This window comes from Perca fluviatilis, chromosome 23 (genome assembly GCF_010015445.1).
Source record: "Perca fluviatilis chromosome 23, GENO_Pfluv_1.0, whole genome shotgun sequence".
NCBI classification, from domain to species: domain Eukaryota; kingdom Metazoa; phylum Chordata; class Actinopteri; order Perciformes; family Percidae; genus Perca; species Perca fluviatilis.
In genome coordinates this window covers 4,623,890-4,650,362 of record NC_053134.1, presented here as the reverse complement: position 1 = coordinate 4,650,362, position 26,473 = coordinate 4,623,890, and the positions used below count along the sequence as shown (strand labels likewise).

General features: G+C 42.5%; 1 protein-coding gene across 4 annotated transcripts in view; it reads left to right on the top strand.

The window, feature by feature from the left end:
- The window catches only part of srgap1b (SLIT-ROBO Rho GTPase activating protein 1b), a 112,824-nt gene that overhangs the window by 58,601 nt on the left and 27,750 nt on the right, over positions 1–26,473 (top strand). For 2 of the 4 annotated variants that reach the window (XM_039791699.1, XM_039791700.1), the window contains 3 exons: positions 22,509–22,704; positions 22,876–22,930; positions 23,660–23,767. In XM_039791699.1, coding sequence (XP_039647633.1) covers positions 22,509–22,704; positions 22,876–22,930; positions 23,660–23,767 — 359 coding nt within the window. Of the gene's footprint in view, positions 1–9,444; positions 10,056–22,508; positions 22,705–22,875; positions 22,931–23,659; positions 23,768–26,473 lie in introns of those variants that run through there. The other 2 variants (XM_039791701.1, XM_039791697.1) reach the window with 2 other exon arrangements.

Below are 26,473 nucleotides of genomic sequence, written 5' to 3'. Positions count from 1 at the left end.
TCTTAGCAATTTAGGAGCAATGATTCGCCAAACTTCCTTTTTTTCAGTGTAATAAATTTCTTCTGATTTTATTTTGTAGTAACGACTAACTAAGATGCTTAGGGGAAATGTAGTGGCGTAAAAGTATACATTTTATTTAGGAAATGTAGTGGAGTAAAAGTTTCCAGAAATATAAATAACGAAGTAAAGTACAGATACGTAAAAATTCTACTTAAGTACAGTAGTGAAGTATTTTGTACTTCGAGTGGGATCCCAAACAATGAGGATGTCGACACAACACAAGGGTCATGTAGAAAATCCATCAGGCGGAAGTTCTCACCTTTAACCACAAGGTGGAGACAAATAGCCATGATTGAAATGTTTGTTTTGCATACTGTTACATATATTACACCTAAACTGGTCATTGTGACTGATTTGACTCATTCAGAAGTAAAATGTCTCCTTTGACTGCTTTATCATTCATGACATTATTAGATAGTTAATCCTGAAGCATCAGTGTTAGAGCAGCATGTTACTGTTGAAGCTGCTCAAGGTTGAGCTACTTTTAACTACTTTATAATAGACCTGCAAAGATGAATCTATTAGTTGTTATTGTTACATTACAACACTGATGACAAGACAGTGGTTTGCTCTAGGACTGTCTCCTTTTTTGGAGGTTGGTGGACACACTTTAGCACACAGTACATCCCAGAGAGAGAGAGAGACTTGACTAGGTTTTAGGTGAGCATCTTTTTGTTTGACTTGACAGCTTGAGGGAAAGATATATGCATGTGGGGAAGGCACTCACCATCAGAGTATGGCGCGGCATTAGGCATGGGCCGGTATACGATTCTGACGGAATGATCATTTAAAATGATGATTTAAAATGTATTATTTTGGGGTGTCTGGGTAAGGGAGGGAGACGGATTACTAGAGTGCAGTTTCTCTCCTTGACCACTCATAAAAAACAGCTCATACCTTAGGAACGGTATGAAGAAAATGTGTTTTTAAACCTTGACTTTTTCAAACCGTGGTATGTGCAATAGCACATTGTGGTTACACAACTGTGCTGCCTCTCCTCAATCAAAATTAATAGATGCTTGTGTAATAGTCATCAAAGTCTCCCGAACCTTCATGTATCCAGACTGATCTCAGTAAGTGGCGTATGTATGACACGCCAATTCATATGCCATTATTGCCGTGTTATCAAGACGCATACTCTCTTTTTAGCGTGTTTATCGACGCCATTTGGCTTCCATTGACTTACATTACCTTGCGATTGCGTGTGAATTTACGCCGTAGCGAGTAGTATGAAAGGGCGAAAATCTGCGTAGGGAGGTTGGTCGTGGTAGCCTCGTGAGACCGTCCTGATCTCGCTAGCTCCAGTTTTCCACTCGCAGATCAGTCTGGTATCTTGAGATAGAGAAAATTTGGAGCCGTTCGCCAAACGACCGTCCAATCAGCGTTGGTTTTGAGGCGGGTTTAGGTGTGACGCAACGAGAAGCGACTGTTCAGTCTAAACAACGTGTCGGCTTCCATGGATGAGACGAGCGTAGCTATCGCGCAAGTTTTATCCAAATTAGAAAGTATTCCTTCATTGAAAGAAGAGCAAAAAACAGGACAGGAGGCTTTTCTCGGAGGAAAAGATGTTTCTGCTCTTCTCCCGACTGGTTTCGGCAAGAGTTGGTCTATCACCACCACAAAGGTGGTGATAGACAGATGGTTTATCCAATCAGGTAACCAGTATTTTCGCCCCTTCCCAAAAGTTCTCCAACGGAAAGTTCCCAGATGGATATGTCGAGCAAATGCGAAGCGACCCTGGCGGATTCAGGTTATGGTCGTGGTGGTGGATGGGTAAAACACAGGACTTTCACCCATGAGACCGGGGATCGTGTCCCGCATGTCATGTTTCCTAAACTCAACCGTCGCTTTCTTCTTTTCCTAAACCCAACCGGTTCTTCTTTTCCTAAACCCAACCGGTTCTTCTTTTCCTAAACCCAACCCGTCCGCTGTATACGGCGCTCAAAATGCGTACAGATAACACGCCACTTGGCTTAAGAAAGTGGGCGTGTATGTTTACGTGAAGTCATGATGTCATGTTGATGTATCCAGAAGTCAAGCTGCTCCTCAGTTTCTCCATAACACTGCTGACAAACAGACAGACAGACAGACAGACCCCGCTCCTTCTCTCAGCTCAGGGGTTGATCATCAAGAGCTTTAATTGCCATTTAGGATTCCTAGTTATAAGATAAGCTCCTCTGCAGGAACGCTGGAGACAGTCCGAGTTGGTCAGTCCACATAATGTCGGTGAGGGAGACCTCAGGAAACCTCACGTATCACATTTCTACTCTGAAGGGGTGTGTGGTCTGAAAATGGAATATAAACATGTTTAAACCAAAATCATATACATCAGAAATCCCTGAAGTATTGTACTGTGATAAGCTCACTTACAGCTTTAACAACTTAATTGGCAAACACAACAGGAAATAAGAATTATTAGTAGGTTTACAAATCAAAATTCAGTTTCAAAGAAAAGGGTCAAAGTTTAAGATGAAAACACGGAACAACATCCAAAAACAAGTTCAGGTCTATTTGACTGTCCACAGTGCCATGGTTGGCGTTGCTAAGTAGGGTTTGGGCACCGTTTTGATTCCGATTCTTATCGATTCTCTATTCCCCGAAAATATGGGACCATAATTTACAAAATGAACAACATGCTGTAATGAAGAAGACTTGAAACTAGCGATTTAGACTACAAACATGTTTTCTCATAGACTTCTATAGCAGCATTTGGCCTCCATTGACTTACCACTTATTGAGATCAGTCTATAACCCATCCGCTGTATACGGCGTAGACATACGCGCGGATAGCTCAACGTGCGTACAGAAAGTGGCGTGTATGTTTACGCGAAGTCATCATGTCACGTTGTCTATAGAAACAGACTTCTTTTTGGAGCCAGTGGAGTCGTATGAAGGTAAATATGGTGCAAAACGTGAGAGCTTGTAGAATACAATGTGAGAACTTGCAGAACAAAAAAATTGAACTTGTATGTTAAAATTTGCACTTGTAAAATAAAAATTTGCACTTGTAATAAATCCTTGTAAAATAAAAGTGCACTTGTAAAATAAAATTTGCACTTGTAAAATAAAATGCACTTGTAAAAATTATTACATAAAGTACAAAAGAAAAAAAACATGAGAGCTTGTAAAAAAAATGAACTTGTAAATTGATTGCACAGAAAAATATTCACAAATGTGTAGATTGATATTTGCATGAACACAATGACAGCTGCAAACTTGTAATGCAACATTTACTCATGTACTTTTTTTTACTCAGGTTGATTTTCATCACAACCACAACTCAGTGATTACAACCTCTCGAATCTGTGCGTATCTTGCCATCACAAAGAGATCTCGCCTCGACTTTGCAACACTTGTTGCGATACATTTGGTGCAAAACTAATTTGTACCTGTGGACTTAGGCTGTGGAGCTTGATCCAACAGAACGGGAAAGCAGGGTTTCTATCGCCAGATGAGGACAACTCTTTCCGGCTTATTTGCTATGTGCATGGAAGCCTGGTTGAATAGCAAGCTAGCGTTAGCTAACAACCAACCAGCCTGATTCTAAATAATACCTTTTTTATTTAACACTTTTAACAGTCAAACTGACACACATGGCGGTAGCTCCAGGTCTGCAGCAGACGACCATCACCAGCGGGTATCGCCAGCGGAGAACATCGCTATTATTGCCAGAAAGCGCTCCACCTCCACCCGCAGTCGGGTCCAGCGGAACGGAGAGCCCCGCGACCCGGTAGCAGCTCACCGCTAGTGTTGGTGGAATAGCAAGCTAGTAGTAACTAACCAGCTTAATAATCTTTAGTTCCTTAACAGAACGACGGCGGGAGCTCCAGGTCCTGCAGCCAGACGACCGTATCAGCGGGTAACAGTGCCAAGTTCTGCATCCCTGCCAAGCTCATCCATAAGGGAAATAATGTTTTATAAGGCAAAGTAGCTACTGTTTAATTAAAATGTAGGCTATATACATTCCTTTGTCATGTTCATCAATGATGATTATAATTTTACAACGTTTAGAGACATCAATGTTTTATCAGACTATCATTTCCTTGCTACCTGGGTGCAATCCGCAGCAACGAGGGTTAAGAGATGACGCATTCGGCAAAATGATTACGGCTGCCGAGGTGGATGTAATTCTGCAGAAGCTATTGTTGCGCCTGCCGGTGCAATGATTGGCAGTGAGGCACAACATCAGCAAAGCAAGCTGTGGTCTGGGGGATGTGCGATGCTACCGGTGCGGGGCCTGTCGTTCCGCTGGAGTCGACTGCAGGTCGAGGTCGGCAGCAAGCTTTCTGGCAATAATAGCGGGTTGCTCCGCTGGCGATACCCGCTGGTGACGGTCCGTCTGCGCGCAGGACCTGGGCTCACCGCCAGTGTTCAGTTTGCTGTTAAAAGTGTTAAGATAATTAAAAGGTATTTATTATCAGGCTGGTTGTGTTAGTACGCTGCTGCTTTCAACCACCATAGCTAAATAAGCCGACGGTTGTCCTATCTGGGTTAGAAACCCCTTTCCCCGTCTGTTGATCAGACTACAGCCTAAGTCCACAGGTACATAGTTGCACTGTGCAAAGTGTTGCAAAGTCGAGGCGCAGATTCGCTTTGTGATGAGAGCGATACAGTGACAGATTCAGGGTTGTAATACTGAGTTGTGGTTGTGATGAATAACCTGAGTAAAAAAAGTACATGAGTAAATGTTGCATTAAAGTTTGCAGCTGTCATTGTGTTATGCAAATATCAATTACATTTGTGATATTTTTCTACAAGTGCAATTTCAATTTACAAGTTTTTTTCACAAGCTCTGTTTTTTTTTTTTGACTTCAAATTGAATATTTTACAAGTGCAATTTTTTACAAGTGCACATTTTTATTTTACAAGTGCAAATTTTTATTTTACAAGTGCAAATTTTTATTTTACAAGTGCAAATTTTAACATACAAGTTCAATTTTTTTGTTCTGCAAGTTCTCACATTGTATTCTACAAGCTCTCACGTTTTGCACCATATTTACCTTCATAGAGTCGCCCCCTGCTGAAAATGAGATAGAATGCAGGTTTAAGAAACCAGCATTGGCTTTACTTTTAAGGCCTGGAAGGTTTTTCTTGTTTCCTGTAGCCGACTTAACCTCGTCTTTCATGTATGTGGAATGTGTTTTATGCATGCAGCGTGGGTGAAAGCCCAATCCATATTTCCTACATGGAGGGACAATAAAGTGTATCTTGAACTGTAAATGAACTCCAGTTCAGAGTTGCTGTAACAGTCAATCTGATTACACAACATTATTAAATTAAAATGAATTACTAGCATTTGAGATACTACCTTCGGTTCGGCTAGTTCAGCCTGGGTAGACGCAGGACTGAAGTTCTCTTGGACCACACAAAAATAAATTTTAGTTTTAAGTTCTTTCTTTTCTTATTATTTGCTGCATATGTGGTGTAACTCGGACTGAACTTCCACCAGAAAAAAAACTCCTGGCTCGTTATAAATAAACAAGATATTTCAATAGATGTATTTGGATATTTGGTGTAATCATGTGTTTTATGTATGGTTATCTATATATTCCATCACCTTTCTCAAAATGCAAGTTATAATTCAGAAGAAGAAAAAATATTAGAGGGAAAGAAGTGGTTAATTTTGCAGTTATTAAAATTTTTACACATATTCCGTATTGGTTCCACTTCCGGGATTGCCCCGTTGCCACCGTAAAATCTGCCAGGTTTCACTCATTTAGGCCGGATATCCGTTGCCTTGGGCTTCTTTTGTCTTGGCATTTCAAACTTTCAGTTTGCTGTTGCACGACTAAAACAACTTTTGAACGTGCACATGTTCCACCAAAACAAGTTCCTTCCCGAGGCCATTTTGCAGCGGCACTGCGACTATTCTCCGGTGCTTAGCACCGCCCAAGACGATTGTGATTGTGGTTTAAAGAAATGCCAATAAACCAGAGGACGTTTTCCTCCCATCCCCAAATGCTGTGCGGAGTAGCCAGACCCTCCTCCAAAGCGCTTTGGAGGAGGGTCTGGCAATGCGAGACGAGTGGGATCCCAAACAATGAGGATGTCGACACAACACAAGGGTCATGTAGAAAATCCATCAGGCGGAAGTTCTCACCTTTAACCACAAGGTGGAGACAAATAGCCATGATTGAAATGTTTGTTTTGCATACTGTTACATATATTACACCTAAACTGGTCATTGTGACTGATTTGACTCATTCAGAAGTAAAATGTCTCCTTTGACTGCTTTATCATTCATGACATTATTAGATAGTTAATCCTGAAGCATCAGTGTTAGAGCAGCATGTTACTGTTGAAGCTGCTCAAGGTTGAGCTACTTTTAACTACTTTATAATAGACCTGCAAAGATGAATCTATTAGTTGTCAACTATTAAACTTATCGCCAACTATTTTGACAGTCGGTTTTAGTCATATTTTATGGAAGAAAATCTGATTCCAGCTTGTTAAATGTGAATATTTTCTAGTTTCTTCACTCCTCTGTGACCGTAAACTGAATATCTTTGAGTTGTGGACAAAACAAGACATTTGAGGACGTCATCTTGGCCTTTGAGAAACACTGGTCCACATTTCAGACATTTGATTAATCAACAAAATGACCGACAGATTAATCAACAATGAAAATAATAGTTAGTTGCAGCCCTGCTTTATATGCAGTTTAGTCCAATGGTTCCCAACCTAGGGTTTGGGCCATCCAGAGGGTCACCAGATCAGGGCTGTAGTACTAGAGTCCGGTCTTGGACTTGCATCCGGACTCAAGACGGTTTTTCTATGGTTTCGGACTTGTCTCGGACTAGCTGGTATTTGGACTTAGATTTCTCTAGGTCTCTGCCACTGGTCTTGCCAAATATGGCTTTTGGTATCGAGCGAGTCCAGGTGTCTCGATAATGTTTATAAAAATATTGGAGGGAAAGTGAAACACTGGCCACCTGGCATAAACTAACCATAGGGGTACACTCTGCAATACTGGTCACTTCTTTTCTACACTACATCTGGAGTGAAGCTATATTGTCATTTAGTTGCTCAAATGCTCAGTACTAGTACCTAGCAGTGGTAAAAGTAGTGGATTGGTGTTAGTATCAGTTCTAACACTGCTTTTATGAGGTATCACCATATGTCATTCTGTTTTCTTTAGATTAGATTATATGATATCAAGGGGAATGGCTACACTTACAAATCCTGGCTGTTGTGACACTGTTTTTGCTTTTAGATCAACAAATAATAACCCAAATGATTGTCTTGATACTGTCATGCATAAGACTTCTTTTTTTTTTTCTGTCCTGGACTCGTTCTTGTCTTGGACTCGAACCTTTTTGGACTCGGTCTTGACTTGGTCTCGACTAGTCCTGGTCTTAGACTTGTCTTGGACTCGACAAAGGCGGTCTTGACTACAGCCCTGCACCAGATATATCTGAGGGGTCGTGAGAAGAAGTTCTGATACTGTACGCAAATCCGTTTTCATTTTTTGTGAAACATTAGAGTTATTTAATATTAAGAATTACTCATGTTCAGTATTTGAATGCAGTTTGTAATATTCTTTAGACAAAATTGGATTTTTGAATTAAATTAAAGGAATGACGTTTTTAGTAGTCTCCACTAAATTACACACACGGCTCCAGACCATAGTGGAAGTAATATAACATTTACAGAACATATACTGTAATTGGACATAGAGATGTTCCAATACCATGTTTTCCTTCCTGATACCTGTACTTGCATATCGGCCGATACAGCCGAGCTGTTACCGTTGTTACCATGTTTTTTTAACAGCTGGACACTACTAACCCTGTATGGATGTGATTTGATTGCTGTCATTGTTGTATGGCCTGACTCAGGTACACCCTTTGTAAAACAATTACAGACAGAGAATGAATGCCATAGAACATACTTTTATTATCTTTTTTGACAGTCATAACAGAAATTTGTTTCAGGGCTAAATTGAGTAGTATTGAATCGGTGCTAGTCTACATCCACGACGTTCCACTTCCGGGATTGCGCCGTTGCTGCCGGATATTCCGCCGGATGTCACTCTTTATGGCCGGATGTCCGTCACCTTCCTCTTTCTCTGTGTTGGAATTTTGAACTCCGGCTGATTTGTGAGGACTATGGTTAGAAGGTCCTCAGATCTCTGCAGGGTAAATCCAGACAGCTAGCTAAACTATCTGTCCAATCGGAGTTTTCTGTTGCACGACTAAAACAACTTTTGAACGTACATGCGTTCCACCAAAACAAGTTCCTTCCCGAGGCTATTTTGCAGCGGCACCGTGGCTCCGTCCGGCGCTTAGCGCTGCCCAAGAAGATTGTGATTGGTTTAAAGACATGCCAATAAACCAGAGCACGTTTTCCCATCCTGGAATGCTGTGTGGACTAGCTAGACCTTCATCCGCAGCGCTGTGGAGGAGGGTCTGGCAATGCGAGACTAAATCGGTGCAGACTTGCATACCTGCCGATACCGATGAGCATGGGAGTATCGGAGACATTTCCGATACTGGTATCAGTATCTGAGCAACTCTAATTGGACAGTCAAGCGAACAATTAAAATTGATTTTGATTGGTGGCTACAAACATAGATGGATTACTGAACCATGTACAGGGGCTCAAGAGCTCATTTGAAAATATAATTTCATTTGGCTCCTTAAAGTCTTTCAAAACTGATTATCTTCCCACCATTTCAAATCCAATAGATATTTTTTTTTACTAAAAGTAATGGATAAATGTAAGTGATAGCAGTAGTAATACAAATGCAAACTTGACCAAAACCGACCTAAAACAGTTAACTTGTATGAAAATTATATCATTAAAAGTTAAATACCATCTAGTTTAAAATCAATTGAAGTCAACACATTTGGAACATGATGAGGAAGTTGAAGAGGTGAGTTCATCCGGGATTCATTTTCCCAAAGGAAAAAAAAATAAGGTTGGGAACCAGGTAGGTGTAGGATATGTTTATGTTCTTGTTTTATTGAAATTTCTCTATTCACAAAAAGGTTCCCAACCTTCTTTCTCCATTTTTATTTTTTTTATTTCTTTTATTTTTTTTATTGAAAAAAGCCTAGTTCACTTCTTCCAACATGAATTGCTGTCCAGGATGCTCTGTGACTCACTGGTCACATCAGCTGTCAATCATGTCTCTGATCCCGCCTCCAGCGCCGACACACCCATTTCCTCACCGGCATTTCATTTACCGTTATTGGTATTATCCTCACGCGCTTTTTTAAGGCTGGACAGTCTGTCAGTGTGCGCGTGCCCGTCCGTGTGAGTGTGTGAGTGAGTATGTGCGGCTGTTAAAGGTTACGGCGGGGTGAAGATAACATCAAACACCGAGACTAACAGCGTGGGGTGTGTGTGTGTGTGTGTGTGTGTGTGTGTGTGTGTGAGAGAGTGTGAGAGAGTGTGAGAGAGAGAGAGAGTGTGTGAGGTCCAATGCATTTCTACCTAGTGGGCGTGTGCCCGGTCCTTCCCTCCCTGCAGACCGGTGGTGCGTGTGTGTGCATGCGCGCGGGTGTGCATTTTTGCACGAGCTTGCACGCGAAGATAACAGAAGCTAATTTTGTAGCTTTTCATTAGATATTTTTTCGTTTAGTGTTTTTTTAATGGCTCTTACGGGTCCTCGCGGCAGCAGCTGCGGTCACGGTCACGAGTTGGTCATTTCTCACTGAAGTGTGCGTGATTTTTTCACGTGCGTGGCCACCTCCTCCTTCCTCTCCTCCTTCCTCTCCTCCTCTTGCTCCTCAGCGTGGAGGCGCGGGGCCACTACTGGCTGTGTTGTTGCGGCACTGGATGGATCTAAGCAGCGTGTTGGCGGCTGAAGCCTCGGGCGGTGCACACGGAGGGAAATAAAACGGGATTTTCTTTTTTTTTTTGCTTCTTTTTTTTTTCTCTCTCTCTCTCTCACCTGCTGATCGGTCACCTCCACTGTGACGACATGTCAAACTCAAACAAAAGCAAGAAGGACAAAGAAATTCTCGCTGAATACGAGAGCCAAGTGAAAGGTAAGATCATTTTAATGTTGATGTGTTTTTTAACGTTAATATCTCTTGCACCCTCTGCACCCGATCCTCGCAGTCACACCCACCTTTTCTCACCTATATGCCCGCTCTCTCACACACACACACACACTCTCACACTCTCTCTCTCACACACACACACACACACACACACACACACACACACACACACACACACACACACACACACCTGTCTGCCAGCATGTCCACCACTCATGCCCTTGCACTGGATTCATTCAGCCCTGTGCAGGGTGTGTATGGGAGCTGACACCTCACCATGAGACGTCAGGATTTCTGGGTTCATCCTGAGTGCTGCATGGCGCCTGGGGGGGGGGGAGGAGTAGGGTGGGGATATATGTACAGTATGTGTGTGTGTGTGTGTGTGTGTGGAGAGCGGATGGTGTATCTGTTCTGCAGTGCCCCTTGATCTCCTTCACCCGTGTGTGTGTGTGTGTGTATAGAGGTGGGTTTTACACTCAAACCTGAGGCGAGTGTGTCTGGCTGTCTGGAAGTCACTATTGGTATTCCTCTCTGTGTGTGTGTGTGTGTGTGTGTGTGTGTGTGTGTGTGTGTGTGTGTGTGTGTGTGTGTGTGTGAGATTACCTGATGACATGATGCTAAACTGGGGGACATGTTTTTAACGTGTTGATGATGACAGACTCAGTCCTGAAATAGTGGTTGCCATGACCGTGGGCCACCCCCCTCTTCTCCTCCTCCTCCTCCTCCACCTCCTCCTCATTCTCCTCCCTCTGGCGCCATGGTTACCACCATCCCTGCTTCGTAGGGGCAGCGACGGACGAATCAAATGACCTTTTAGTACAACTACAACTCTTAACAGGCTGCCTCATTTTCCGTTTTCCTGAGCCAGAGGCTTGACGCGACATAAAGCTGCCCTCTCGTGCACTTCTTTACCTGCTGTAGAGGCCCGATTGGCACAGTTCAAAATGTCCGACCTTTACTGGTGCGACATCTCATTCGGATTCTCTCCTGCAAATACCATTGGAGGCAGCCGGGGCGCAGGCTTTCTCGTCTCTCTGACCAGATTTATTCTGCTTTACCCCCCCTCTTTCATGCTTAATTCCTTTACAGTCTTGAGCTTTCGCTCTTCCCTCTCCACATGGCTCTTCACACCTCCATATTCACTTGTCACCTACGCCCACACCATCCCCGTCCCCATCCCCACAGCCATCACTCTCAGCTTCTAAAACAAACTCGCCTAAATCCACGTCTGAGTATGAGGAGGAGGAAAAGTAGTGTTTACTCTACGGCAGATAACATTTTTCTCTTGAGTTCCAATCGTCAAAATTCAAGCTGCTTCATTCAGAAATAATGTCTTTCCTCTCATGCACAATTACTCCCCCCCCCACACCCCCTCTCCTCCCTTCCTTCCCTTCCTTCCTTTTCTCATTCGTCTTCACCCTGCTGTGCTTTTTCCATCAGTGCAACACACACTTGCACACGATGAATCGACAGAGATTGAGTGATCAGATTTAATGGAGAGTAGTGGAGAGTGTTACAGCCCCCATGTGAGGAGTGTGTGTCTTGTTTGTACTCTGTGCATTGTGTGTGTGTGTGTGTGTGTGTGTGTGTGTGTGTGTGTGTTTGGCCCTTGCTCTGGCGCCCTGCCAAAGCACACTCAGGGATGCCCTGCATTGAAGTGACCGCTTAGATAAAGCCCCCCCCCCCCGCTCCCTCGGCCGACCGGCTCCCGTCGCCTCCCGCCGAGAGCCGAGCGTATAGATCTGCGTTGTAACTATGTGCTTTCCAAGTCTGCCTCCCTGCTCTGGCTCCTGATTGGTCCATGCAGGAGGTGGTTTGTGTAATGTATACACAGGAGGTGGCCGCTGCGCTCTCTCTCACGGGGAGGAGGTGGAGTCCACGTGCTGAGGTGAGCCTTGCGGAAAGGTAACGGCGCGCGGCGAGATTATGCACGGTGCTGACTGTACATATTTGGGTGCTCAATAATGCTCCCGCTCAGCCGAGCGTGCTCCTGATATTTGGAGCGTCACCTCGCCGGCGTGCGTGTGTTACATCTCCTCCTCTTGTCTGACGGAGATGAGGAGCATCTTTTAATGAGAAAATTCAAATGGGGGGGGGAAGCTAGAAAAGAGCTCTGCAGGGGGTGAGAGGAGAGACAGACGCCAGGCAGAGGAGGCAGAAATGAGGTGTTTCCTGCTGCATGCGGTGGCGGCAGCTCTTGTTTTTGCCTGCATGTGCATGCAGGTGATTAGTGACCTCACATCTGCAAATACCTGCAAACGGAGGGATGGAGGGGCGTAGATAGAGGAGGAGAAGATAATGAAGTGACTCTTGGTTGAGTAAAATCTTCTGGAGGGCCGAATTAAAAGGCCACCAATTGTGTGTGTGTGTGTGTGTGTGTGTGTGTGTGTGTGTGTGTGTGTGTGTGTGTGTGATAGCGTGTGTGTGCGTGTGTTTCTTGATGATCCAGCGGTACTCTGCCCCCATGTCCTTGGACCTGGTCGTCATGGTGACGGTCACCTGGGGAAGACGGTGTGAGCTTCCTGTTCCAGTGACATCACACACACGTGTGTGTGTGTGTGTGTGTGTGTTTTGTGTGTATATATATATATATATATATATATATATATATATATATATATATATATATATATATATATATATATATAAAAGAGATAAACACTCATTCTAAAAGTGAACGTAGATGAGTATGGTTAAGATCATTCCAATAATAAGGAATGAATGAATGAATAATAATTAATGAATTAGTCGCCGGCTGGAAGTGACCAGTTTTAGATCCACCGAAGATTCAAGGAAGTCATCTGAGAATAGACGATGCAACTAACCATTATTTTCATTTTTCAATTAATCTGACAGTTACTCTCGCCTTAATTGATTTATAAAAGGTCATAAAACAGTGAAAAATGTCCATTAGAACTGCCCAACAGGTTTTATTTTTCATAAAAGACTAAGGAAAGCAACACATCTTCACATTTGAGAAGCTGGAACCACAGACTGTTTGGCCATTTTTGCATGAAAAGTTATTGATAAATGGTGCCGATTTAATTTTGTCTTTTAGTTGACTGCACAAAGTTATTGGAATAAGAGTTTTATCACCTGTCCCTGCTCTTAAGCGTGTTTTACAGTAACCACAGCCCAGCTGGCACGCGCATATGTGACGTCATGACATCGCCGTAACCATTTATACCCGCGCTGGTGGTTGTGACACTAGTTGCAGTCTTCTCCTGAACAGAGGTGGCGCTAATGAGGAAAGGCTACCGACTTTGCCATTTCTACTGACTAGAAGAAGAAGAAAAAGATAAACAACGGCAGAACTGGCAGCAGCATTGACGTCAATGCTTCGATTTGATTGGATGACCTACTTGGTCGGATCAAGCTTTTCATTCACCATTAACCCAGTAAGTTTACAAGTCCTGGCATCTGGTTGCCCGGGACGCGAAATTACGAATCCCTAGTGAATGCCTAACCCCAACCAATCGAGCTGCTTCGTAGGGCGGGTCTTGGCGTGGCCGTGGTGGGATATGCCCACGCCAAGACCCGTCCTACGAAGCAGCTCGATTGGTTGGGGTTAGGCATTTCACCTTGAGTGGTTAAGGTTAGGATAGCCGATTGGTCAGGGGATAGGACCTGAACAAATAGGGTTACGTTACCTTACGTTCTCATGGACGCCTGGCCAATAAATGCTATTGAAAGGCGGGTCTTGGCGTGGCCATAGTGGGATTCATAATATTGCGCCCAGGAGCTCGTTCGTGCTTCCTGTTTCCGCTTTGTCGCGCGCCGCTGAAAAAAAAAGAGTGGTGCGCGACCTCAGCTTGCGCGCCATAAATCCGGGCGCGCTGGCAAGATCTACATCATTTTGACATCATTTTGACGTCACGATGGCGCCAGCTTGGCTGCGGCTACTTTAAAACGGCTTTTAGAGTCTCATTCATTTAGCCCACAGACGATGTGAGGTGACAGACAGGTGAAACCCTTCCAGAGCCTGGATGAACATGAAACTCTCCACATTGAATCATAAGTACAAAAGATGAACTGTGTTAGAGAAATCTGTTCCCTTGATTTAAAAAAAAAAGGATACTTTAACTGGATGTCTGTAGTTGAACATCATCTGGTTCGGACAGTCCATAGCTGTATCTGATAAACCTGTATTTATTGAACATGTGTAACGATGACAACCTTGCAGGTGGTGAAGGTCTTTTCTTGCTCAACTCGAAGTCCTAAAAATATGGCGTTTCTCACCACAAGGTATTTTATGTCCATATCGCCCAGCCCTTACTACAAGGAGGCAGGTTGAATTTGAGATTAAAGCTTTTTATGACTGGAGATAACATGGATTATCGGACGATTTTGATGAAATCAGTTTCCGGGACTGTTTCTAGATGTACAAACAGAATGCAGTTATAATCATTTCACTGCTGGAGCTCAGACTCTTTACAGAGAAATGTGTAGACACCCGTCGTCTCCAGGTGCTGATCACATTGCGTTTTACTGCAGCGTATTCGTTTCATTTCATGTTTTGTTGCCATATCTCAACAAATTGCAGCCTTTTGGGGATCTGCTTACGACCTGTGTGGACATAAGCTCACTAATGTGGAGCAACAGGAGCTAATTGAAATAAATCTTGTTTAACTTTGTCCAGGATAGAGCTGCAAAGATTAATCGATTAGTTGTCAACTATTACATTTATCGCCAAATATTTGTTGTTTATAATAATTGTGAAAAAAAAGTTAAAATTCTCTGATTCCAGCTTGTTAAATGTGAATATTGTTCTAGTTTCTTCTCTCCTCTGTGACAGTAAACTGAATATCTTTGAGTTATGGACTAAACAAGACATTTGAGGACGTCTTGGGCTTTGTGGAACACTGATCCACATTCTTTCACCATTTTCTGACATTTTATAGACCAAACAAATCGATTAATCTAGAAAATATCAACAGATGAATCCACTATGAAAATAATCATAAATTGCAGCCCTAGTCCAGGACTCCACAGTGAAGATGTAACTGATCCAGGTTAAAGGCGGCGTTGATGGAGCTGCAAACGTAAGAGATTTAATGTGATTAAAAAGCAGCAAAATTGACTTCGTATTTGTATAAAAATGTTGCAAAATGTCACTTTGAAACAAAGAAAATAACCTTGAAATTAGAGCTGGGCAATATATCGATATTATATTGACATCGTGATATGAGACTAGATCTAGTCTTACATTTTGGATATCGTAATATCGTAATATGGCATAAGTGTTGTCTTTTCCTGGTTTTAAAGGCTGCATTACAGTAAAGTGATGTACTTTTCTGAACTTACCAGACTGTTCTAGCTGTTCTATTATTTGCCTTTGCCCACTTAGTCATTATATCCATATTACTGATGATTATTCATCAAAAATCTCATGTGTAAATATTTTGTGAAAGCACCAATAGTCAACACTACAACAATATCGTTGCGGTATATATATCGAGGTATTTGGTCAAACATATCGTGATATTTGATTCTCTCCATATCGCCCAGCCCTACTTGAAATTGATGATTATGCATCATCCTCCCAACCGGCTGACCTGAGCGCTCCATCCTGCCAGCTAAAGCAACAAAACTAGCTTTGTAGAGCTTTCAGATTGAGTCAGTCGGGAGATTTCGCGAGACAAATTCTTTATGTTCAGTATATTGTCTGCATACCTCCCCCCCCGTGCTACATTGTTCTGTGCCGACTGTAGCTCCTCTGATCAAAGAGGCTGAGTCTTGTCTTCGGGGGTGTTACGAGGACACACAAGGAGGTTTCTAAGAATAAGCGTTTCAGACATCAAAAGGTAAAGTGCGGTGGATGTCCTCCTTCACTTTCAATTGACTGTGATCCAAGCAGAGGAGTTTCACTGATATAATCTCGCCTCTTCGGGGGATCTGCTCCAATACTCCTCCATTTTTCTGCAACACAAGCCTTTCTTTCACACACTCCTTTGCTGCAGCTCACAATTATTTGCATTATCCGTTCATCAACAGTCAGTTAATCTGATTATTTTCTTAATAATTGATTTATTGTTTGGTTTATTAATTAGCAGAAAAATGCAAATCAGGATATTCTCATACCCAAATCTATCAGTCCAAAACACAGATACTGAGATACAAAGTAAAGTAGCAATTTCTCAATTCCTTTGGCACAGCGGTGCTTTGAGCCTAAATCCTCTCATTCCCACAATGACAATGTTAGCACGAAGCTGGTGTTTTAGCAGGTGTAATGTTTACCATGTTCCCCATGTTCATTTAGCCCTTTAGCATGCTACCATTTGCTAATTAGCAGGAATCACAAAGTACAGCTGAGGCTGAATGTCATTAGTTTTGCAGGTAATTGAAAATTGAAACTCCTTGCGCTTGGATCACCAAAGTGAATACGTCTCATCATGACGGCGACATGAACGTTTGTACCAAATGTCATGGCAATCCTTTTGATAGTCGCTGAAATGTTTCTGTCTCCAGAGCAACTCTCCTTCTGGTAGGAGTTTATGTAAAGAAGTCTCACATCATTTTGTCAGCAGTGAAGTTAACATGTTCACTCTTTGATGTGCAGACTGAAATCCCTACGGAAAGTATGAATGGGATTTGCAAGAAAAGCAAAGAAAAGCCGGCTACGCGGAGCTAGTTTGTTTTATTCATCGAGATGAAATGCATCACAAGCACACCACTTTTGAGACGATTAGCTCTTTAGTTGCTACAGTATATATTGACTTTTGGGAAAGAGGACCACAACAGTCATTAGCTATGTGGAAATTTGATGTGATAAGTTAAATATACAGCAGCTATTTCTTGTCAGACAGTCAGGCGAGGAAGTTGTACCGAAATGTACGAAAAAAAACGAAAATGTGTTGAAAAAGAGGCCTGCTTTCTGTAACGGGTATAATAATGTTTTCAAAACTCAATATTAAAACAAGTAAAACATCTAGTAGTCTAATCCCTGAAACAAAAGGAACCTGTTGTTATTTTAGGCATTTTTCACAGATGCCAACTGGACATTTAAAATCGCTAATGACCGATATTTTCATAACCAGATGTAAGTTGACCCACAGTGTACACGATAGAGAATGACTAAATGTCCCGATTTTCGGATAGAAAGAGCATTGATTGAGAATTTATTTGTGATGGTAGCCGATCGTCTGCTAAACCCCTCCCCCCTGGAAACACAATTGTCCAATCATAGCTTGGCAACTGCAACTGGGCAGAGTAATAGTCCAGCTCATAACCAGGTCGATAGGGCTGAGTACCGAAATAACCAAGTAGTATTAAAACTTCTCCAGTCAAACGATACCTGCATTCGATCCTTTTTGTACCCTGATCTAATAAAGAAATTATGTTTATGGTTGTGCTTGCGGCCAATCACCGCAAGCGTTATTCGATTGCGACGTGTGATTGGCCCACCATCGCAGCAGCTAATGTTGAAGTGTTGGGTGGCATTTTACGCAACTTAATGCTTTCATTCACACTCGCAAAACTGCAATTTGTCGTTTTTACACTTCGGATTATTGTATGAAGTAAACTGTAACTGTAAAAAATATGAACATAGTCTCCGTGACGACACCAAAATGAAGCTCAAAGTGGGAGGCTCCCAGTGGCTCCGGCCGTCACCATCTTGGCAGTTCCTGACTTCGCCTGACTTCAAAGTGGGCAAAGAGGTGGAGCTTGGATGCCTACAGTTTCTTGTGACAGCAGCCCACCTGTCACTCAAAGCAGCCACGTCCTTAATTGTGCATAATTTTAAGCCTTGATATAATTTAAATGGGTGAGTTATGAAAAGATTCACACCCGTACAGATGAAATTCGCTTTAGATCCCAAAACCGTTTTTTGTACCAGGATGTAAATATGTTTAATTCTGCTGTAAAGTTGGGCATTTGAACATGGGGATCTACGTGGCTTGAATCCCTTTTGGATCCAGCCTCAAGATGCCACTCGATGAAATGCAGTTTATGGCAATTCTGCGTTGGCGTTATTCTTTCGCAGAGGTTGCCATAACGTGTGGATTAGTGAGTTTAAATGGTGCAATGCCAGGCTACCTGTTTCCCTCTATTTCCCGTCTTTATGCTAAGCTAAACTAACCGGCTGTAGCAACAGACGGGTATCGATTTTCTCATCCTACTCTCAGCAAAAGAAGCAAATACCTCGCAAAATGTCGGACTACTCCTTTCAAAGCATAAAGCATCAGCAGGTGTTGCCATGGATACCTACGGCCCAAACAGAGGCTCAACACCAATTTACAAGAGTGAATAAACCTTGTGACTGTTGGGACGTCTCAAACCATATTTGGGATGTCCCATTTGGCCCACGAGCCAATCAGAAACGAGTGTTTTCCCCGCCCAGGGAGAAATGTGTTGCAGCGTTCAGGGACGCAGAGCAGACATTCATTTATATGAAAGTGTTGCACATCATCACAGCGTGTGAGAGCAACATGAAATGGCAGCCATTTTAAATTAGTAAGCTAACATTGCAAAAAGAAATGCCTGAATCAGTATTAACACACACACACATACAGTAATAGAGAGAGAGATTAAGAGAGTCATAGGCTTGTGTGGACCAAAGGCCATTGCAGTTTTTCTATAGAAATCTATGAAGTGTGTGTGTGTGTGTGTGTGTGTGTGTGTGTGTGTGTGTGTGTGTGTGTGTGTGTGTGTGTGTGTGTGTGTGTGTGTGTGTGTGTGTGTGTGTGTGTGTGTGTGTGTGTGTGTGATGCGGCAGATCTGAGCTCTTGTCTTCACCTTCCTCATCACATGGTTCGCACACAGTGTGTGGTTGCCAAGACAACAGGTAGTGGAGTGGATAGGGTCCCCTCAGGGATTTGTGTGTGTGTGTGTGGTGGGGTTATCATTGTGTATTCTGTCCCTGCTCTCTCCCTCCTGCTGCAGATTGATCAGCTCTGAAACAGCACGACCAGTGAAGCGTTCAGCCAGGCATTACCATGCTGACTGTAGGACTGACTGACTGACTGTGTGTGTGTGCGCGTGTGCGTGTAGACAGCGTTTATGTGTGTGGGTATTTTAATGCGGTCCGAGGATGCCGTCCAAGGTGACTCCTCGGAGGAAGATGGGCCGTCTTCATCAGTAATTATAAAGGATTAAAGAGAGAGTGAAGGAAGGGGGAGGAAGAGGGGCAGTGCTGAACAATTACCTGATTTAATTGATCAGTCGATCAACAGAAAATTAAACATTTATTCAACATAATTTATCAAGCGAACATGCTACACATTCACTGTTTCCAGCTTCTCTAATATGAGAAGAATCTCTTTTTATGTCACTGTTAACTGAATATCTTTTAGGTTTTGGACAAAACAAGCAATTTGAAGACGTCACTGTGGGCTCTGAGAAGTCCTAATGGACATTTTTCACTATGTTTTGATATATTTAATAGACTTCGAGCCTTGTCCGAGGCATGGCTCTATAGATAGCAATGTCTGTCTCTCTGTCGGTCCACCACTTTTATCTAGTTTGAAATATCTCAACAAATATTGGATGGATTGCCTTGATATTTTGTACCAACATTCATCTTTCCCAGATGATGAATTGCACTGACTTTGGTGATCCTCTGACTTTTCCCCTGAGCGCCATCATTGGGTCAAAGTTTCAATTCGTCCAATACTTTGGTTTATGACCAAATACCTGCAGAACTGATGACATTACCATCAGCCTCCGCTGTACTCTGTCTCTTTGTTAACAGAGATGCACCGATTACAACTTTCTAGGCCGATTCCGAGTTAGGCCAGCCGATTCATTTTTTCTAACCAATTTACAGCACACGCAAATATTTATTTTCTATATTTTCTTTAATAGAACATTTTGCACAGAACATAGACATTTTTTTGACCAGTGAATGGATCACTATAAAAACAGAACTATATAAATGACTCCTGTTGTGGGAAATTCACATCTATACATCTAAAGTGCAACGTTAGAACCATTTCCTTCTTTTCACATCCACTATCCAACTAAAGAAATGTGATTTTGGTTTTTGGTGTCGTCCCTCCACGCCCTACTTTTTCCTTGCAGGTGTTGCATATTGCAAACTTGTTATCTTCTGTACACACGCTGAAGAATTTCCAAACAGCTGACATGTTGCAGGTTAACTCACGAGGTTCCCTACATTTGCGAGCCACACACGGCGGAAACGTTGAGAGAAAGGAAGAAGCGACCGTGTGCTGTGGCGTCCGTGTGTGCAAATCGCCACATGTCAGACTGACCTGCCGGTCACCGGTCATGGCCGAGCACGTGAAAACCGGCCAGTTGCGGTCACCAGCCGGTCTATCGGTGCATCTCTATTTGTTAATGCTTATTTAGGGCTTGTTAGCAAATGTTAGCATGCTCAATTAGGATGGTAAACACAACAAATAATTTGACTTCAGTTTTCTTTGCTTTTTATGGTACACAATTCCAGTAGAAATTAAGGTAGAAAACAAAGCTGATCAAAGGTAGGTAAAATAAAAATTCATGTCTATAACATAGTGAACATTTGAGTGAACACACCTGCTTAACATCAGGCTTCATCAACAGAAAATGTTGATATGGTGAAATGTGACTGGAGCGTTTTTATCGTGACGCACTTCAATAAAATGTGAAGCGCCATTTTAGTTAAAAAGAAAGTTGGAAAGGAGGCTGAGGATAAATGAGCTGCTGTCGCCTGACGTCTGCTACATGAACATCATACAGCGTTAGGGATAGAAAATCCATATTGCAATATACATTGCAGCCTCTTGCGATAACAATATATATCACGATATGTAAATTATAATAGAACCATTTCAGAACGGGTTACATACAGTAGACCCTAAGGAAAGCCAAACTGCTAAATGTATTGTTTTTAAAAGAGAAAGAAATGTAGCATATAGTTTTGAGAATATTTATTGTGCAAAACTGTTATTATACAACATAACATTGCAGATAAATAAAATTCAAGTAAACTAGTTGCATAGACTTTAACAAAGAAAAAAGCTTAAAGTATTGGGTTTCTTTCCTTTCGTGCAAACCATTTTAAAAGGCCCTACACTTAGTTAGTTTAAGTCCTTGGTTCTTAAATGCCACCCGAGATGCAGAGAACAGGACAAACTGGTGTCTTTTTAGTTCAGGAACGGACACTGTACTGAAAATACTTTCAGTATTAGGCAAAGATGCACAGATACTTTAAATAAAAACGTATTTCAAACATAAAGTTTCTTTCTTCATTCATAAATAGGCCCATGTATAAAAAAAAAACAACCCCTTATCCGTGTCCTTTCCCGCTCGTTGTCCTGCAGATAACACAAACACCTGTCCATGTGCTGTTTCTATGCTCGTATAAGAAAACCGCAGCAAATCTTTTGTTATTGTGGCCTGCATGTTTTCACACACCTGATGCCAATTTTGTATTGTTTATATTGCATATCGTTTCCATCGCCCATTACTATACAGCGTTATAACGGACCAGGCTGATGTGTGTAGAGGTGTGTGTGGTTATTCTGCAGCAGCCTGGTGTCACTTACATGTGATTTAGTGAAGGTAAACACGGTGGGAATGGTGTGGGATGTCACTGCGCTCTGACCAGACACTTCTCAGATCACAGGCTGCAGATTTATCAACCTGTGTCCTGCTTTCTTCTGCCTCCCCCCTCCATGTTAGCAGATGGGACATGGACCAAACATAAAAAAATCTAAGTACACGTCAAATAAATAGTTTCTGTCATTTTTAGGTAGTTCTGATCACGCTGATGTTTGTTCAAGTGTTCATTCTTCTGATCAGTTTGGTTTTTATTAGTTATTTGATGCTATAAAAACGGGGTGAAACGCCATGATTGACAGCTGGGATTGACTCGCCATTTGTCGGACGGGTGGTTGGGTGCGACTTGCATACCGCCACCGTCCGATCACTACTGCACAGACTCTGGTTCCAAATGTACAAGATGCCAGCGCCCTTATCCGGGATATTGTAGCTTCATTTTTGTACAGTTGGAGGAAGTGGAGACGCGTCGTCCATCTTTGTATACAGTCTATGGTTTGAACCACATTCAACTTTATTTTTTGATGCGGATTTAAACGCACCTACTTCGAGTTTCTAAGAAGTCTATTCACAGCCTAACGCCTAAGGCACTTTTTTTCCACTTAAGCACAAACGGCTCAGTTTGCGCTGCCTCATTTGAATGAACCTCCCTCCTGTGCAGCGTGCAAAATACCACACAGACGGGCAAAGCGAATTTCAATGTTGGGAAAATAGTGCTGGTTGTGCTGGTTGTTGCGCTGCCATGAAAGTAGGGCCATGTAGTCATGTTTTTTACTGCAAAATCACAACAAGATGAATGAACTCTAAAAAAACAATAATAGATGATCTGCCATCTTTGTGGAGCTAAAATGAAAGATACATTTTCCCGTTTTTTTGCTGCCACGGATATATAAATTGTCTAAGCTGTCTAATTTACCTGTGTGTGTTTTGTGTGTGTAGATGTGCGGGCCCAGTTGGTGGAGCAGCAGCGCTGTCTGGAGCAGCAGACAGAGATGCGAGTCCAGCTGCTTCAGGACCTGCAGGACTTCTTCAGGAAGAAGTCCGAGATCGAAACCGAATATTCCAGAAACCTAGAGAAGCTCGCGGAGAGGTTCATGGCCAAAACACGCAGCACCAAGGACCATCAGCAATACAAGTAGGACTGTGAAAATACATGTTTACCAAGATATCAGTGCATTTATATCTTTGGTGTTTGTTTTGATTTGTGTACATTTGGTCAACATTGTAATTTACATAAAGAAGACATTTGAATTGTATGTATTTCTCTCTCTCTCTCTCTCTCTCTCTCTCTCTCTCTCTCTTCCAGAAAAGACCAGAACCTGCTCTCTCCAGTGAACTGCTGGTACTTGCTGTTAAACCAGGTGGGTTGTTTTCTTGAGACCTTTTTATAACAAGAAATATGAAAACATCAGAGTAGGCCTATGCAATGAATCGAATTGTTATCGCGATTATGATTTCGGCCCGGACCTAGTAAGGGCGAACAATAAAACAGCTAGTAAGTCTGCTAAGTTTAGAAAATGACATCCCTTTACTGTAATGCAGCCTTTAAAACCAGAGAAAGACAACAGTTGGGTCGGATCACAATATCCAAAATCTAAGACGATATGCAGCCCCATATATCAATGTCGATATAATATCGGTATATTGCCCAGCCCTAATTGGGTCTATACATTTGTCTTCAATAGGAACCAATGGGCTCGGAGCGAATGTTGATCGTGATTTTTGATCGGCTCCTTACGATCGGCTCCTTACGATCACAAAAACAATGTGATCGCGAAAAAACGATTATTTTGCACATTACGTTTCGCAGCTAAACTCTTATTTTGTCTTGTGTTCTGAAGGGGAATTCAAAAAGTTCAAACGGGGAAAGTATTAAGGGAACTTTCACAGTTCTAGGTGTTATTTTACTGCTGAATTGTTTAACAGTTTTTTATGTAAAGTAAATACAACATCTTTACAAAAGACAATAAGTAATCGTGTTAAATAATCGTGATTTTGATATTGACCAAAATAATAGTGTCTATGATTTTTTTTTCTAAAATGGATTCCCCCTCTCTCTCTCTCTCTCTCTGTGTCTCTTTCTTTTCCAGGTGAGGAGGGAGAGTAAGGACCACGCCACCCTCAGTGACCTCTACCTGAACAATGTCATCAGCCGCCTCACACACATCAGCGAGGACTCGGCCCGCCTGCTGAAGAGGGTGAGCTCATGTATCTTCTTCACAGTGGTGGAATTTAACAAAGTACATCTTTGTACATCTTTTCTTTTCATGCCACTTTTTACTTCTAGTCCGCTACATTTCAGCGAAATATTGTACTTTTTTACATTAATCTGACAGCTTTAGTTACTAGTTACTTTACACATTAAGATTTTTGCAGAAAAAAAACACATGTAGTTTAAACAATACAATGTTTTATTCTAAATTAAACTACCCTACAATATAACGGCCTACAAGTCCAGCTGAGATGATTAGACCATTAAACACTTGAAACAGTTGATTGACAGAACTGTTTGGATCGTTTCCGGTTTCTAAAATGTGAGGATTAATACTTTAAGTACAACAAGTACAATTGTCCTGATGATACTTACATACTTTTACTCATGTAACATGGTTCCTGCAGGACGTTTACTTGTATTCTTTACAGTGTGGTATTAGTACTTTTACTTAAGTAAAGGATCTGAATAGTTCTTTCACCGCTGGTTATTTCTCTGTGCCGAAGATTAAAAAGACATCAGTGAGCCACACTGTTGCACTGGGTGACACCATGGACACTGTAGTTTATTTTGACTCAATCCCTGATACAAACACTCACTAGAGCACCAAATGTGGATTAATCCGCCGCTAAAAATAGTCCCCAACAAATGCACTTTTTGCTCCTGTTTTGTTTGATTAAAAACTACAGTGACCAGCTGTTATAGGAAACTTTAGACCGAATCACCGTGACGTCCAACCCGTTCTCACTCCGAACTTGTAAAATACGGACGTTTGGACAGTGGCTGTCAGCGTCTGAAGCAACGAAGAAGGCGCCCTTCAGCGTGTTTGTATGACATACCGGGGAGAGCAGCAGCTACACGGGGTTTAGCGTCAGTTGGGTCGGTGCCTGAAAAGTAGTGAATTCAGTACCCAGCCCTTGTAAAGGTGAATAATTACAAAGCTAGTAAGTCTGGTGAGTTCAGAAAATGACATCACTTTATTTTAGAAAGACTGGAGCGGCCTCTAGCTCACCCAGTAAGAGCGTTCGCCCCGTCTTGGCTGAGTCCTTTGCAGTGGCGCGGGTTCGAGTCCGACCTGCTGCCCTTTGCTGTGTGTCATCCCCCATCACTCTCCCACCTTTCATGTCTATCCACTGTCACTCTATAATAAAGGGAAAAGCAGAGAAAGACAACAATTGTGTCGTATCACGATATGGATAATATCGATATATTGCCCAGCCCTTATTGGGTCTATATATTTGTGTTCTTAAAGATTTACATCTTCAGTAGGAACCAATGGGTTTGGAGCTGAGAGCCACAGACAGAAATCAATACTTTTATGACCACTGGGCGGGTTTTATGCTCTGATTGGGCCACTTTCTGTCTGGCAACACTCCAGCTCTTATTCTCCGAATGGAAAAGCCTCTGACAGGGCACATCATGGGACCTCCGTAATAAACCGTAATTAAGGTGATGTTTTATCGCCAATATAAACCTAACGTTTTACTGTAAATCTATATAAATGTTCCAGTAGAAGTCCTCGTATATCCCTCCTGTGTCGGGCTTTAAATCCATTGCAGTCCCCAGTAATGGATTGTGAAGTCAAGCATGTACACTGGCTGCACAAAAAGGGGGGGGGCAACAAATCCTGCAATTTTTCTTTACATGTATACTTAATGTAGAACAATGTGGTCTTCATTCATTCATGTGTAATTGCAAAGCTTTGGGACCTCGGCATGCTGCAGGGATTCATCACAGAACAGAAGGGAAATTGTGTTTTCAGTCGGACGTGCAGAGTTGTCAGAGGTGGTAGTAGCCGCAGAATGAACTTGTGAGAGTACAAATATTTTCCGCTGAAATGTAGCGGAGTAGAAGTATAAAGAAACCTTCAAGTGGTACCTGAGCATTGTACTTGAGCGATACTGTTGCAGACCTCTAGGCTTGTTATTTTTCATTCGGCATCTTTAAATACGAGAGTTGATTCTAATGAAAAGTAAAGTCAGTGTTCCCCTGAGGTCCTTCGGGCTGCCTCAGAGTTTAACAAATTAAACACGCACACACGTGCACGCCCGAAAACCGCCTCCAACTTTAGCTCTGCACGTTCATTATTAATCGGTCTTCCGGCTCGTCTTTTATTCATACTAACTAAAGTGCAGCGGCTGCCGGCAGCTATGAACAGAAAGACCTCCATCCCATCGCCATGTCCTCTCAGAAACTCTGTTCTGAGGAGGGACACCAGGAAGGAGACACAGACGGCCGAGTGGCCATGACGACGCTGCCAGGCCCCGTGGCCATGGCGACAGGCTCAGCTGATCTTTTTCTCAGCGGGCGCTATGGGAACCAGATCCATCCATCCTGGCATTCCACTGTCATTTAGCATAATGTAATATTAATGCGGTGCTGCTCTGCCACATAACTCCTTTTCCCCAAACTGGTGGAGCTGTTTAATGCATGAGACTGAAATTCAGTTCGAGTGCAGGCAGCGTAGCGTTATCAATTCATTTGTTTGTGTGTGTTCACATGAATTTATTTATCTGGTGCTGTTCGGCCCGACTGGTTGGAATTGGAATTCAGAAGAAGTGCTCAGATCATTTACTTACAGTAGCTGTAATTATTCTTTTTATCATAACAATGCATCAATGCCACATAATCGCAACGTCGACTGTTCGATTCCAGCCTTTGTTGCACGTCATTCCCCTCCTCTCTCCTCTCC